We start from the raw sequence: 15,344 nt of genomic DNA on the forward strand, positions 1-15,344 counted from the left end.
TAGACAGCTGCCTATTCTACCTATGCGTAAATTTCCCCCTCTGTGTCTTATGAATGCCGTTTGCTTCGATTTTCTCAGTAAGAGTTTTTCTCAATAATAATAGTAGAAGTAATAATAATAATAATAATAATAATAATAATAATAATAATAATAATAATAATAATAATAATAATAACTTATTATGATTATATTATTGGTTGTTTCCAATTAAAGTAGCGGTACTGAACAACTCATGAATCATAGTGACCTGAACATTACTATAGGTCCTATAGTTCTACTGTAATATCGTCTGTAGAGTCGTAACCAATGGCGGTTCCTCAGGGGAGGGAAGGGAGGAACGTCCTCACATTTTTCTTCTTTTGAAAGTAAATACCAAGTAAAATATGTGCCTTGAAATTCGAGGAAGATTCGACAATTTTTAAGTTCACAGCTGTAAGAAAACTTCGGTTGATGCGAGATTGTTTGTAAGAAGGAAAGTCAATCCTCTCCTCCTCTACTGCAGTTAACACACGTAGACAACACCGCACTAGCGGCCAGAGAAAGAAGCAAAGTTTTAAAGCAGGTAAATAAACAGGTAGGGAGGAGATCCTCCTCTGATTGTGTGCATGAGCAGGAAACAGTGTAGCAGACAGAAACCGACTGGTCATGCAGCAAGCTCGCTACTGCTGCCATCTAGCGATGTTACATTCAACCAGACTATAACACACAGGAGCCACAATATACACAATTTTAACGCAGAGCTATGAAAGACACCATATAAACTTTTTTAAAATTATAAACCAAATATTATTCATTGCACTTTATATAGACTATTACTCATGGTTTGAAACTTTCGAGGATATTTGAAAGTTAAAGTCAGGTTTATATAAAACAAAGTGGAAGTAATTCTACGTCAGTATCGCAGATCTTTTGGCCCCTGAAATAAAATTCACTTCCATTCATTGTCTACTAGACAGAACGACAGCCAAATATATTTGAAATTGAAAGTAACTCCAAACTACATTATTTTTAACATAAAAAAATGAAGCCGCCACTGGCAGCTCACTTAAACCTTAAATGCTCAAGCTATAATTTAACCATAATGGTAGTATGACCTTACAAGAACTGACATTTTTCAAAAGCATGAGATACTGAACTTGTAAGATGTGTATGTGACAACACAGACCACGTGGGTGGAGGCAGTGTTCTCGCTTTCGAAACAGATTATTTCCCATTCCCACTTCCGTAAAACGGTTCTGGTTACGTGTTAGTAGCTAGTCTCTTCCAACATGTGTGATGCTGTAGTGTGCGCGAAAAATTCTGCGAGGTTGTGAATTTCCTTATAATTGTTAATTTGTGCAATTATCCAACAATGAATGGAAGTGAAAACATATTATATTTTGGAAAATTTAGGAAACTCAGTTTACAAGAGCAGATTATTGCTATACAAAAGGGAAGGCCAACCCCAACACTACCTGGTCTTACATGTAGGCCTATGCATATAGGGTAATTTATAGCATGTTTCATTCAAGAAGGTGTCATTTTGTGGTGTTAACTTCTTTCCTCCTCTTAAGAAATATGCAGGAGTCGCCACTGGTCGTAACATATTCATCCATCAATATTCATGTTGTTACAGTCAGAAGCACCAAAATTCCCACTGATTTCAACATTTCTTCTCTCATTTTAATAACACTGCCAGAATGAAAAGAAGGGACAATTGCAACATTTAACTCGAGAAAAATATGAGAATCTTCTAATAGAGAGAATCAAATCTATGAGCACCTTCTGAGAGCATATACTAGCACGTTAAAGCTCATTATGATGGAAGAAATAACTTTGTCTTATGCCATTAAAACTCTTATATGACTAACCATCAATTTATTTTATTACCGGTATTAAAATGTAGCAGGCACATTAAAATTATTTGGGATTCAGATCAGGAAAATTTAATTCCAGAGGTTGTATTCTCAGTTCGTTTGACACAGAGATGTAAAGTATAAGGCTGAGCATTGTAATGTTGAACAATGTTCACTTTACTTGGACATATTATGTCAGAAATTGACACTATTCTATTGATATTTTAAAAATAATTTCGTTCTATATGCCTACTGCACAGAAACGTCTCCGACATGATAATGTATGGTCCTATATTGTATGTCTTTACATGGAGGAAATCAAGAAGTACCAGTATGGATTAGAATTCTAGTTCTGTATTCTCGGAATATGATCTGTTTTAAACCATAAAGGGTCACACAGCAAGCCACTACTTCTAAACTAACAAAGACGTTCAGCATAATGTGCTTTATTGACTGTGAGATACTGGAGTGTAGTTTTACTGGAAGGACATTTTTTTTTTTAAGTGGTAAAGCTCATTTATCAGAATTATGATACAATGGAAAAGTATATTAGTTTAAGACATTTTCTTATAATTTCCATGTATCTCTGAACTTTTTCTTTAATCTTGATATTAATATGCTCAAGGTCTTAAGTATGCACCTGGCTTTCTCTTACATCCTCATTCTATTCTTGTTGTTCCATTATCGTCCTATCATTTTATAATCTCTGAATTGTCTTTGTTTTTAAAAAGTACATCATTAAATAAATTATTACAATTTTAGTAAATGTACCAATACTTCAAAAACATACCGTATGTATACAGGGTGAATAAGAAATATTGGGACAGGCTTTGTGGGAGGGTTCCTCACACCAAAACAAGAAAATAATGTCATATAAACGTACGTCCAGAAAAGCCCTGTTTATGAGTTATTCAAAGTACAAAGTACTTTGTTTCGGATGGATTACATTTACAAACAATGAAACATTGTCAACTCATAGAAAATGTTCAAAATGTGCTCCGCCTGTTTCTACACACGCATGGACACATCGGACCATGGACTGTCACTCCTTTTCTAAGACCCCATTGCAGTGTCAAATGGTGTTGCAGGCTTGTTCAACATCAGGCTTGATGAAGCATCTCTTCATTAGGAATGTCCATTGCATACACGAGGGCTTTCAGGTGTCTCCACAGATAAAAATTCAAAGGATTCAGGTCGGACGAATGTGCAGGCCATGGAACTGGTCCTTCCCTACGATCCATCTGTCATGGTAGATATTAGCGAGTGCAGTTAGAACAATGCGACTAAAATGTGCTGGAGCCCCATCATGTGTAAACCACATGTTTGTTTGTGTTGCCACGGGCACATCCTGCAGAAGATCTGAAAGCATGTTCATAATTAAGTCCCTATAGACATCACCTCTAAGATGTTGTGGCAGAACATTGGGACCTACCAGACAGTCACCTACAATACCAGCCCACACATTGATCTTGAATAAGCTGCTGGTGTCAAACCTGAATATTGTACTGTGAGAATTTGCGTCAGCCTGACCTGGAAGAAGGCATTCTACAGGGTGTTACTGAATAACGAGGTATCGGAGCACATTTTGAAAATTTCCTGAGTTGACAACGTTTCATTGTATGTAAATGTAGTCCATCTGAAACATTGTTGTACTTAGTAAATAACTCATAAACCGGGCATTTCCGGACATATGTTTATATGACATTATTTTCTTGTTTTGGTGTGAGGAACTCATCCCCAAAGTTTGTCTCAGTATTTTTTATTCACTCTGAATATGTTTTTAGGACAATATTACTGGTATACCATTTCTGAATATTCCATACCTTGTAATCCATATTACAAATCAGATCTTCTGATATAATAGCAGGACAAACTTCTGTGAGATAGTCGGTTACTTTCGTAGGCCCCAGCTTACAAAAACTTATAAGTTGAGTAGCAAGTGGATCATCCATTGGCAACTGAGAATCTTGTGGAGGATTTCGATCTTCTGGAATTGTTTTACTGTATGTGATAGGTTCAGGCCCTGGTAAATAAATTACATATCCTCCTATGTACATGGCATTTTTGCCATTACGAATGTGATCAGGATACCAGCAAGGAGCAAAATTTTCTTCTGATAGGGGCCATGGAATAGATTCACCTTTCCTTATGCATGTTTTAATCAAGAAATCGCGAGCAGAATGTGACTGTCCAATATTCTTATACAGCATTAGTACTGCCTCCAATGGCAGGATATCTCTGTATTTGAACAGTGCTTTTCCTGGTTAAAAAAAGGAACAGTTCGTATTAATTGTTTAGAATCATCGTTATGTAGAATGGCAGGATATCTCTGTATTTGAACAGTGCTTTTCCTGGTTAAAAAAAGGAACAGTTCGTATTAATTGTTTAGAATCATCGTTATGTAGAATGGCAGGATATCTCTGTATTTGAACAGTGCTTTTCCTGGTTAAAAAGGAACAGTTCGTATTAGAATCATCGTTATGTAGAGTGACCAGATATCCAAAATAAAAAAGGGACACTTATTAAAGTTGACATGAATCAACATTACATATGAACACTCATTATTACTTGTGTTTACATAATGTCAGTGAGCAATAAGGTTGAGTTTTATTTATTTTAAAGTAATAAATACTACACTGTTTACAATAACTAGACTATAATAATTATGCAAGTACCGGTACATAACAGAGGAGCATGAATACTTGGCTTAAATCATTGTTGACAAATTTTTATATTGCAACTAGTCTGGATTGATTAGGTTACCTTATCTGTATAAAAATACTCCAGGTTAATTGGGCCTTACGTCATATTCATGTCACTATATTCTGAACTTGTTTAATAATAAAATTTTTTACCTCATATTACTGGTACTTTTAAATTATTTTAACATTCTCCATGAAGATCAACTGTACAATCTGCGTCATATTTCTTTGATGAGTGAATCTGCTTTCTTTCCTTCAGGAAGTCCATGCAAGACACATTTTTGAAATGACATTTTGTGATTAACATGACCTTTATGGTTTTAACTGAAAACTGATTCCTTTCGTCATAGCAAATTGAATTAATCAATGAAAACACTCTTTCTGATGATGCATTGGTGCCAGGTATTCCTTACAATCTGAATTATGTTTGTAAAACTAATGTCTTTGTATTTCATAATTTGTGATGTTTCAGTTCACCTCTATGCAATTTTAACATCACACTCCTTCCAATGTTCAATTTTTTCTCCATATATACTGTATATTCTTTACATGATTCACTTCACTAGTCCACACCTGTGGACTAACGGTTAGCGCGTCTAGCCGCGAAACCAGGTGGCCTGGGTTCGATTCCTGGTCGGGGCAATTTATCTGGTTGAGGTTTTTTCCGAGGTTTTCCCTCAACCCAATATGAGCAAATGCTGGGTAACTTTCGGTGTTGGACTCCGGACTCATTTCACTGGCATTATCACCTTCATCTCATTCAGACACTAAATAACCAAGATGTTGATAAAGCACCGTAAAATAACCTACTAAAATAAAATAAATTCACTTCACTGAATAGGTTATCTTCATTTATCACTTTTAAAATATTGATGTCAATTTTGGCAATAACTTGAAGACTTTTTGAACTTCAGAATTTAGGGAAATATGACACCATTTTCAAAAAACTGGACATTTGCATCTCGAGCATACTTTTTTCGGGAAAGGGGACAAGAGGCTGAAAAAAGGGACAATCCCATTAAAAGGGATGTCTGGTCACTCTACCGTAGTGAAATGAAGTCACTTCCAAATCTACTTACCCTCATGATTTCCAGCATTTGGAAGAATATCTTCTCTCACCAGTTTGATGAAGGCAGAGCCCAAAATGCCAGGTGCCCCCTTATATCCAATGCCTTTGCTTGCATATAGTAACCAAGAGACTTCTAAGAGATACTGAAGGAACTGCCAAAATAGAATACGCTCGAATGGTTCGTGAACACTATCCACATAGCTGGTAGTGTTTTCAGCTGAAATATACACACCATATGTGTAAATATTTGTTAATCTAATTTATTTTCATAGCAAATTTATTCGTCATGTTGAGTTACGAGTATTTTTTCTATTAAAATTTCGTTATTTCTAATAAAAGTTTCATAATGTCGTACAATACTGTATTTGCCATAAGATAATTAAATAAGTCAGCGGCATAGCTCAGGCGATAGTGCATTTGCCTGCTGATTCGGAAATGCAGTCAGGTGTGGGTTCGATTCCCACTTGGGCTTATTACCTGGTTGGGTTTCTTCCAAGGTTTTCCCCAATTGTAAGGCGAATGTCAGGAAATCCATGGCGAATCCTCACCATCATCTCGCCAAATACCGTCTCGCAATCATCAATCCCATCGATGCTAAATAATTTAGTAGTTGATACAGCGTCATTAAATGACCGACTAAAATGATTAAATAAGGGGTTAAATGATCATGAGTTTGTTGTTGAATTATTATCTTCTATTTGTCTTATAAATTCACCACGTTTCAAATTAAGTATCATTGTTTGAAGAACAGACCAGTGATATATGTAGTGAATTTGATGAATGAATATATTTTTGTGTATTTTAATGAATTTGTCCAGCATTGTACTACTACACCGAACAGCCTATAACTTATAATGTTCACAGATGAGGTGTATTTCATATGTAATAGTGTTTCAACAGCCACAATAACCATATCTGGAGTGACGAAAATTCATTTCTTTCCCTCGTTTCTGGCCATTAGCAAAGATTCTCTATCAACTTGTGGCTGGAATTGTAAAAGGATCACTTAATAGAACCTTATCTCCTGCCACCCATTTTAATGATTCACATTACCTGCGGCGATTTTGTTATTGTTTTGTAAGCTAGCACCACCAAACATCAATGCGGTAGACAGTTGTTTGTTATGGAAAACAAAGCAGCTTACAAAAATGATCCACAAAGGCATTTCTCATGCAAGATCTCGAGGCGTCTGAAATAGGCATTTTCCTATCTTAAAATATACAGTTTAAACTCCTTTATCATTGTATTATTTTTACCATGAGGTATAATACTCTCAGTGATGACAACGTTGGATTCACGAATTCGGGATTATGACGTGAACCTATCCTTATGCAGCAGGAAGAGTACCTATTAGTATTTGGTTATGTGTTCTAATGTCGGCAATACTGTCTTAGTGTCTGAACGTATTACAGGTAGTATAATTAATATTATACCATGGCATTGTCCAAACCTTCAAGCTTTTCGCGTAAACATACGTTCAAAGAGGAATACCTAAGTGATTTTTTGTAATGAAATATTACGAGATGTAATATTAATTAAAAAAATAAAATAATAGAATTAATATATTTCTTATCATTATTTTCATTTTTTGTATATCTATTAATTTATTTTAAGAAACTCCTATTCTGTAACTAGAAAATAAAGATTGAATAAGCGACCTCAAATTCCTTAGGTTATTGATGTCTGTGAGCATCTTAATCATCTCAATTGCAGACATCAAAGGAAAAGTAAAAACATGATTGATGTTCATGTAACTGTGAAGGTAGCCCTACTGTTTGAATTTATAGAAATCCCGTCTTTTACAAAAAAAAAATCTCTGTTTTGAATGTTTAAAGTAGCGAAACACTATTTCTGATCAAAAGAGAGAACAAAATTGTAGTTTTTGGAAAAGTTTAAATCAGAATTTACTAACCACAGATTTCAAGACTTTCAGGCATTTTAGATTAATTTTGTTATTATTTAAAAATCCCATGTCAATTGATGTTTGGAGTGCTGATTTAAATTTACGGCAAGAGCTAATACAAATGTAGAAGGATAAAATTTTGAAAAGTAGAGATTTTCGCGGAGATCATCACAATATTTGGACATTTTCTGAAAAAATAATGACAATGTTTTGTTCTATCGGTTTCTTCAAACAACTCTTTTAAAAAATTCAACATCTTCAGTGGAAAAGAAGGCCTTATCTGACAAAAGTTAGAATCCATGTTGAATCTTTCGTACCGTACACTACTTTTAACACTTGAATATAAATAATACTGTAACACTTATTATTTAAAAGTTAGAAGCGTTACCGGAACTAAGGACTGTTGTCACAAACATTGAGTCAGAGTTCAATCAAATTTTAGAAATTTAGAAATGAAACTGATTACATAATGTCGTACCTGAGAAGCAAAAGAGCGAATGTCCATTTTCATAACTGTTCAGGAGAATAAAAAAACTGTTTCTAATGATGTATAACTGTAGGTAGCCTACATTGCTCATTATATATAACTTAGGACTGTGACTTTTAGATATTATGTTATTTAAACACTTAGTATCCTTGTGTAGGTATAATTATCAAACATTTTATCCAAAATTAATTATTTTAGAAGAATAAAGTAGATATACGCCTCTTTTCCACAAATTTATTTTCGAAGTGTTTCCAATTTTCTATTTAATTTTCTGGGCTATATAAAGTCTCTGAAGCTTCCAAATGTATTATTCAGTCCAACAAACAGGTAGTACATAGGCCTACTATATAAAAGTTGGCTGCACAGATTGAGATTACATACCTATTCTTTCCCGGAGTAGTGTGAGGTTCATTCAGTTGTAATTCAATATTATTTTTAATTCTCTTCACGGAACTAATACTTTTGCCAGATATTTAGCCGCTCTCTCATATTCCTTATCAAGAGGTTCCAGCAAATATTTGTTTAATTTTTCCTCCTCGCAACGCTTAATTTTATTATATTTGCGATAATTTCTCTTTCTCGGCTATGGATAACAGCGTTACTTTTTCTCTGCGGTGGTGTGATTTCACCATAATCACTACCCTGTGGTTGCTGCTCCATGGTAACACTACTGGTACGCAGTGAAGGAAATAGTACTGTACTATGTTTCTTGACAAGAGATTATGCTGTGGAGCATGCGCAAACAACTCGGTTGGCTCCACCCACGTTACGCGCTTCCTTCCCTCTGCCCCTCTGTCCCCGCTCAGGAGGTTCAAGATAACTTGCAATAACAGTACCACTAACTCAAAATCGACAAAATTAGACATACACCCTTTTGCATCTCAGATGCAGAATGAGTGAACACATTTCATAGCACATCCCGCCACTGAAACAAAGAAACGCTACTATAAAGTAAACACAGAGATAGGTACTCCACGCCCTGTGTGACAGTAGGTCTACAGATACGGTTTCAAGGTCGTGAATCAAATGTGGTCATCACTGTGTCTATAAGTAAGCTACAGTACATGTTTGCAAGTATGATAAATTATAAATGCACTTGGTTTAAGTTGTTGCAATTGCTGTATGCGTGCAAAAATGAGAGAAATAATAATAATAATAATAATAATAATAATAATAATAATAATAATAATAATAATAATAATAATAATGGTAATAATAATAATAGTGAAATGGCAACATGTATTCTTCAAACTCAAATCCATCATACTCTCTACCGGTACAATAATTATTATACTTTTACTCTGCATATTACCTCTGATTGAGGTTCTGGCTGATATGTAGCCTACGTCTATTATCAGGCAGTACATTTCACTTGACGATATGTGTTAAAGAAAGAACAATTGTTTGTATGCATCTGAAGTCTGATTATTGTAATATGTAACTAGTCTGCGATGTATGCAATGGAGGGGGAAAGGAACTGGCACCCTACCTTATCTCCTGGGTTAGTTGCCTCATGAGTGATGCCTTATTGGTGTCATTTGTGAGGTTCAAACCTGTCTTCGGACAGTTGACTAAACAACATCTCTGCATATGCAGCAGTTGGAAGTGACATACCATACTGTATCTCCTCAAAAGACTCTTTGGAACATCTACCAGATAGAAGATTTTTTATTTATCCAGTAACCATAAATTTAAATATTTCTGTGACCTGAAATGCCTATTCTAGAAGTAACGCTCTTAAACTGTAGATAATAGCTATTAGGGGCTGCAAAATAGTAGTAAACACTTTCAAGAATAAATTAAAGAATAGCTTTCTTACCAATTCAATCTAATTATCCTGACGTTAACAGTCACTGACTAAATGGTAATCTTATTTTTTAGACATACATTCTGATAACATGTTCACAAATATTTTCATTGTAATTAGTTCTTATTATCTAGCACTATTTGAAATACGGTATAGGCCTAATAACACTCTAGTACTGTGTATGCCTCACTTCCTGAGCCGAGAACTACCTAGTGCTTATAGCTACTCTTCTTAGATCTGCTCAGACCATCATGGTAGCGGCAGCATGCGGCATAGTAGCATATTACATGTGCTGAAAAAATTATCCTATGCCATTCCAGGGGTCTTTACTGTTAACAATATTGGACACTCTAATCGTGATTACCACTATCATTATTATCTCTGATGGCGATTTTCGAAAATGTATGTACACACTTGGTCACTCTTCGTCCAGTCTGGACAACTACTGAATTACAGTAGAGCAGCATTTCTCAAAGTATGTTGCTGGGGTTCGGTGAGTGTTGTATGGTTTTCAATTTTATTCTATAATTAGTGGATACTATATAAAAATATATAAAAGTTACGAAAATATGACTCAATTATAACATGAAACATCAATAATAATAATAATAATAATAATAATAATAATAATAATAATAATAATAATAATAATAATAATAATAATCATCATCATCATCATCATCATTATCATCATCATAATCGCAATCATACCATACACCTACTTTGAATGTAAATTTTTAGTAATAATTATTAGGCCTATATATTAATGCAATATAATTAAGAAAGCTCAAAAGCAAGATTATTTTCTTACCAAACATATCATCAATTTCTGACAGAGAAATATTCCTTTTGTGTAGTCCACAATCACGTTCCAACTGCCAGAACATCATTCGCATTAGAGAATACATGAAGTTGGGTTTTCTTGAGCATGCAAGTGTCGCATACATGTCATACACACGTCGAAGATCATGTAAATGTAATAATATGGCTTTGTGTAACCACTTCTTCTCGAATTCCAATATTTGAAGCGTTCCCTCATCTATGACTATTTCAGTGATATCTTCAGTAGAAACGTTTTTAGAAGACAGCCCTACTTCCTCATTCACATGTCCAGTATCCATTCTGTGTGGACCCATGTCTTTGTTTGTCTGAGTTTGTTCTCCTTGGTTTCTTTTCTCTGCCTTTGCAATAGAACTTCCAAATAATGCTAAATTAATTTTTTCCATTAGTTGTGAATCGTGACTTGATTCTTCCTCATTTACAGTAGTTGTGCTAGGTAATGGCAGATTAATTTTCACTACATTCTTTTGCATGGATTTCTGAAGACGAGCTAGATGATATGACAAATCATAATTTGTAGCATGTAGAAGAATCTTTACTGGAGCTCCTCTTGCTTCATGATACACGTGAGATTCAGTTACTTCATTAACATATTTGTTTTTCTCGCTTTTCTTCCTGTGCAACAAAAATGATGACTTTAATGAATACCGGTAGTCTTTCTTTGCAACTAATGACTTCCTATCATCATCTCGCAGTACTGAAATTTTTGGCTTAATTAAACACTTCTCTTCATTGCAAGATATTTTCTTTGTTAATGAGTTATTTTTATTCCCTTTATCATCTTTATGTTGCACTTCATCGTAAATTGTTTCGGACTTTGAGTAAAGATTCTTTTTGCATTTGACAATTGTTGCAGCACTGACGATCTGTTCTCCGTCATCCTCTCCAGTAAGACGATCATCTTTGAATAAAGGATCCCCTGTTTTAACTGTACCATCGCCACACACTATCACTCCAAAGCCATTTTTCTTTCCCATTGACCACTCACCCAAAATTCGATTTCCACATTGTTTTATTAGTGATCCTTTTCCATGTCGTAAATCATTCTGCCAGTATCCTTGATACACGTCAATGGAAGTCATCACCAGCTCACTGCTGGTGATTACATCCCACATGTACGTACCATATCCAGTTTTGGTACCACATTCCCAATTTCCGTAGTATACCTAAAAACAAATAACATATCTATGTATAAAGTTAATCAGAAAGATATAGAATATTTGCCAGTATGATATCTCAAACTAAATAGATTTTAATTTAAATAAAAACTTTATACATACTGATACATATCAGTATCAGTAGTGTAACCAGAAATTCGTTCTGGGGAAGGGGGGGGGGGATCTAACTCCTTTGCATAAATTAGTCAAACATATTACTTGACCGGGAGCTTAAATAGGAACACTTTCTTGATTTATCTAAATAAAGGTCATTCTCCAGAAAAGGTGCATTTTGAAAGTAATGTTTTCCGAAATTTACAATTAGGATAAAAATTATTTTTTGTATTTTTTTGCCGTAGTCTTTACTAACTTTATTAAACTACATTATTCGCCTAGATCAAATTTTGGTATCTTAGCATTAAATCCACATTAAATATTTCGCGTGTCTACATACGTGACAGTAGCTCTTCTCTTGCTCTCTCCTTTTATCCATCTTCCCCATTTTCTATTGTTAATCTATGAATAAGAGAAAAATTTATGCAAGACGAAACCGCACAAAAATCCATTAATTGAAGCTGCTGGTTTATAGCACAGCTCAAGTTTTTTCCTAAGTTATTCAATTTTTTTATTTAAAAAACTGAACTAATAAAATTCATCAATGACAAATTGAAAAAAGAATTAAGTTAAGTATATTATATCATCTATTTTACATGATTCTTTTAAAATATTCCTTCCTGTAAATAATGTTTTTATTATGTACCCATTAATATAATTACATTTCATTGTTTAGTCAGCCTGGGTGATGCAATCGGTAGAGTGCTGGCCTTCTGTGCCTGAGGTTGCGGGTTCGATCCCGGCCCAGGTCGATGGCATTTAAGTGACAGGTTCATGTCAGTAGATTTACTGGTATGTAAAAGAACTCCTGCAGAACAAAATTTCGGCACACTGGCGACGCTGATATAACCTCAGCAGTTGCGAGCGTGGTTAAATAAAACCTAAGAAAAAATTTAATGTTTTTAGCCATAGTTATAATAATACTAGTACTAAATAATTAGTTATAATAATAGTAATCATAAATAATTAGTTTTAATAATAGTAATATTGAACTACTCCCAAACACGAGTTTTACTAATTCAGGTAGCGCTAGAATACAGGTGTTTATATATTTTAAGCTTATGTTTGTAATTAAATGACATTTTGGCAAAGAAGGAAATTTCCATAGCTGTATTATCTGAAACAAAGAAAAATCTACAATGCACAAAGATGATCTAGAATTATATGCAGTTTTATTCAGGTATGAGGCATGAAATTCATGCTAAAGCAGGAGTAATGTTTATGATACATAAAAAATTTCAAAATGTAATAAATGACTATAGTTTTTGGGATGGAAGGATTATACAACTACGTATTAAAATATCCAGAGGTTACTTGACTATAACAGAAGTCTATGCGCCAATATAAGGTAATACCGGTACTGCAGAGACTAAAAAGTTCTATAATAAGCTGGAACAAGTTTTGCCCAAAGTTAACAAAAATGATTTTGTCATATTAATAGAAGATTTTAATGCATCGATTGGAAATTCTAAAATAGATCGCAATATTGGCACCTTCGGCGAACAAACACATAATCACAATGGCTCTTATTTGATTGATTTTATATTATATAATCAACTGAAAGTTATGAACACATTTTTTGCTCATAAAGATAGTCATAAATATACCTAAGAGGCAAGAGACAAACATCCATAATTAACTTTATTATATGCAACAATAAACCATTAGAATTAGTATTAGATACCGGTATTCGAGTTTTCCGTAGCCCAGAATTAGAACTGACCATTATTTACTTGTATGCCCAGTTCATTTAAGACCAAGATGATATAAAAGAAACAAACACAAATATAACTTGCAAATCATCATATAAAGTCCATTTGCTACATGATCCCTCTACTAAATGGTTATATCACAACAGGTTGAATAGGTTAAATAACAACATACCAGTAAGTGAAGAGGCTGAAGAAAAATTAAGAACATTACAGATATTGTTAAACAAAGAGCATTCAAGAGCATTGGCATTAAAAAGAAATGGCAAAGAAAACGAAGTTTAAGGAACTGGGATGAAAACATACAAAAAATCATTGAGGAAAAGCGAGAGGCATATAAAAAATATTTGACCACAGGGAAGGAAAACGACAAAGCTTTCTATCACTTCAAAAGAGCAATTGCTAAACTGAGGTTTGTAAATATCACAGACAATCTTGCCATCTTGGAACGAATTTGTATCTTTTCTAGAAAATGAAGTAACACGTCCTCAACCCCAGACATATAAAATTCTCAAATTTTTTAATAATGACAAAAAAGAGTTCATCCCCCTTAATCTAATATCTCAAGATAAGTAGCTACAATATTATCAAGACTTATTGAGTCAAGACACATCTCCCTTGACTATGCAACATTCAGAAAATTCTGACATAGAACTAGAAGAAGTTATATCAGTATTCACAAGGGATGTGCGTGACCTCGAAAGCTCAGAACCGCACGAAAATGTACTTAGAATATAAATCGCTCATCCCAAAAACAGTGGTAAGAGTCATTCCCATGCAAAATTCAACTGTTGTCTGCTAATGCCATTCAATGGTGGCATGTTGTACCTGCACTAACAAGTACTTATACTCTAGTTGTGTGAATAGTATAGTTGCAATAGAAGGCCGTCTTCTGGAGTGTTCGGTGGTGGGTTATAGTGTAAACAGTGTACAGCGGTATCATGAGGCGAATTAATCCCATGAATGTTGTCAAAATTTTAGAGGCAAAGTTGCGACATGCTGAATATGGAAACCTAATCAGAATCGAGGATATGGAGTTCGCGAATATGTTACATAGCATAATAATGACAAATACAATGGGGATGACACAGAAATGCATGAAGATACGCTGGATTGGTATAGTGATTAAGAGGACAGGAAAAGCCCGTATCTGAAGTTAGCTCTTCCAGCAGTACAAGATTTTCATCTCCAGAGCAACAGGAACCTTCAAGTCAAAGTGAGTACGAACCATCTCCACCCAAAATGTCGAGGTCCAGTGTATTGCAAGATAGTGATGACAGCACACTGGTGAACATTTATGAAGACTTAACAAATATTAATGATATTCGGGAGGAAATTAAACACAGAATAAATATGGGAAATGCCTGTTATTATTCGGTTGAGAAGCTTTTATCATCCAGTCTGCTGTCAAAAAATCTGAAAGTTAGGATTTATAAAACAGTTATATTACCGGTTGTTCTTTATGGTTGTGAAACTTAGACTCTCACTTTGAGAGAGGAATATAGGTTAAGGGTGTTTGAGAATAAGGAAAATATTTGGGGCTAAGAGGGATGAAGTTACAGGAGAATGGAGAAAGTTACACAACAGAGAACTGCACACATTGTATTCTTCACCTGACATAATTAGGAACATTAAATCCAGACGTTTGAGATGGGCAGAGCATGTAGCACGTATGGGCGAATCCAGAAATGTATATAGAGTGTTAGTTGGAAGGCCGGAGG

At 34.5% G+C, this 15,344-nt stretch overlaps 1 protein-coding gene across 3 annotated transcripts in view; it reads right to left on the minus strand.

Moving 5' to 3' along the window:
* Nucleotides 1-15,344, minus strand: part of LOC138694397 (radial spoke head 10 homolog B-like) — a 61,709-nt gene that overhangs the window by 9,069 nt on the left and 37,296 nt on the right. Inside the window, exons 6-8 of one of the 3 annotated variants that reach the window (XM_069818086.1) lie at nucleotides 10,615-11,809; nucleotides 5,617-5,823; nucleotides 3,659-4,095 (exon numbers count right to left, since the gene is read on the minus strand). In XM_069818086.1, the coding sequence (XP_069674187.1) occupies nucleotides 3,659-4,095; nucleotides 5,617-5,823; nucleotides 10,615-11,809 (1,839 nt within the window). The remainder of the gene's footprint in view (nucleotides 1-3,658; nucleotides 4,096-5,616; nucleotides 5,824-10,614; nucleotides 11,810-15,344) is intronic. The other 2 variants (XM_069818087.1, XM_069818088.1) reach the window with 2 other exon arrangements.

The sequence above is a fragment of the Periplaneta americana genome, chromosome 2, assembly GCF_040183065.1.
Source record: "Periplaneta americana isolate PAMFEO1 chromosome 2, P.americana_PAMFEO1_priV1, whole genome shotgun sequence".
In the NCBI taxonomy this organism is placed as follows: domain Eukaryota; kingdom Metazoa; phylum Arthropoda; class Insecta; order Blattodea; family Blattidae; genus Periplaneta; species Periplaneta americana.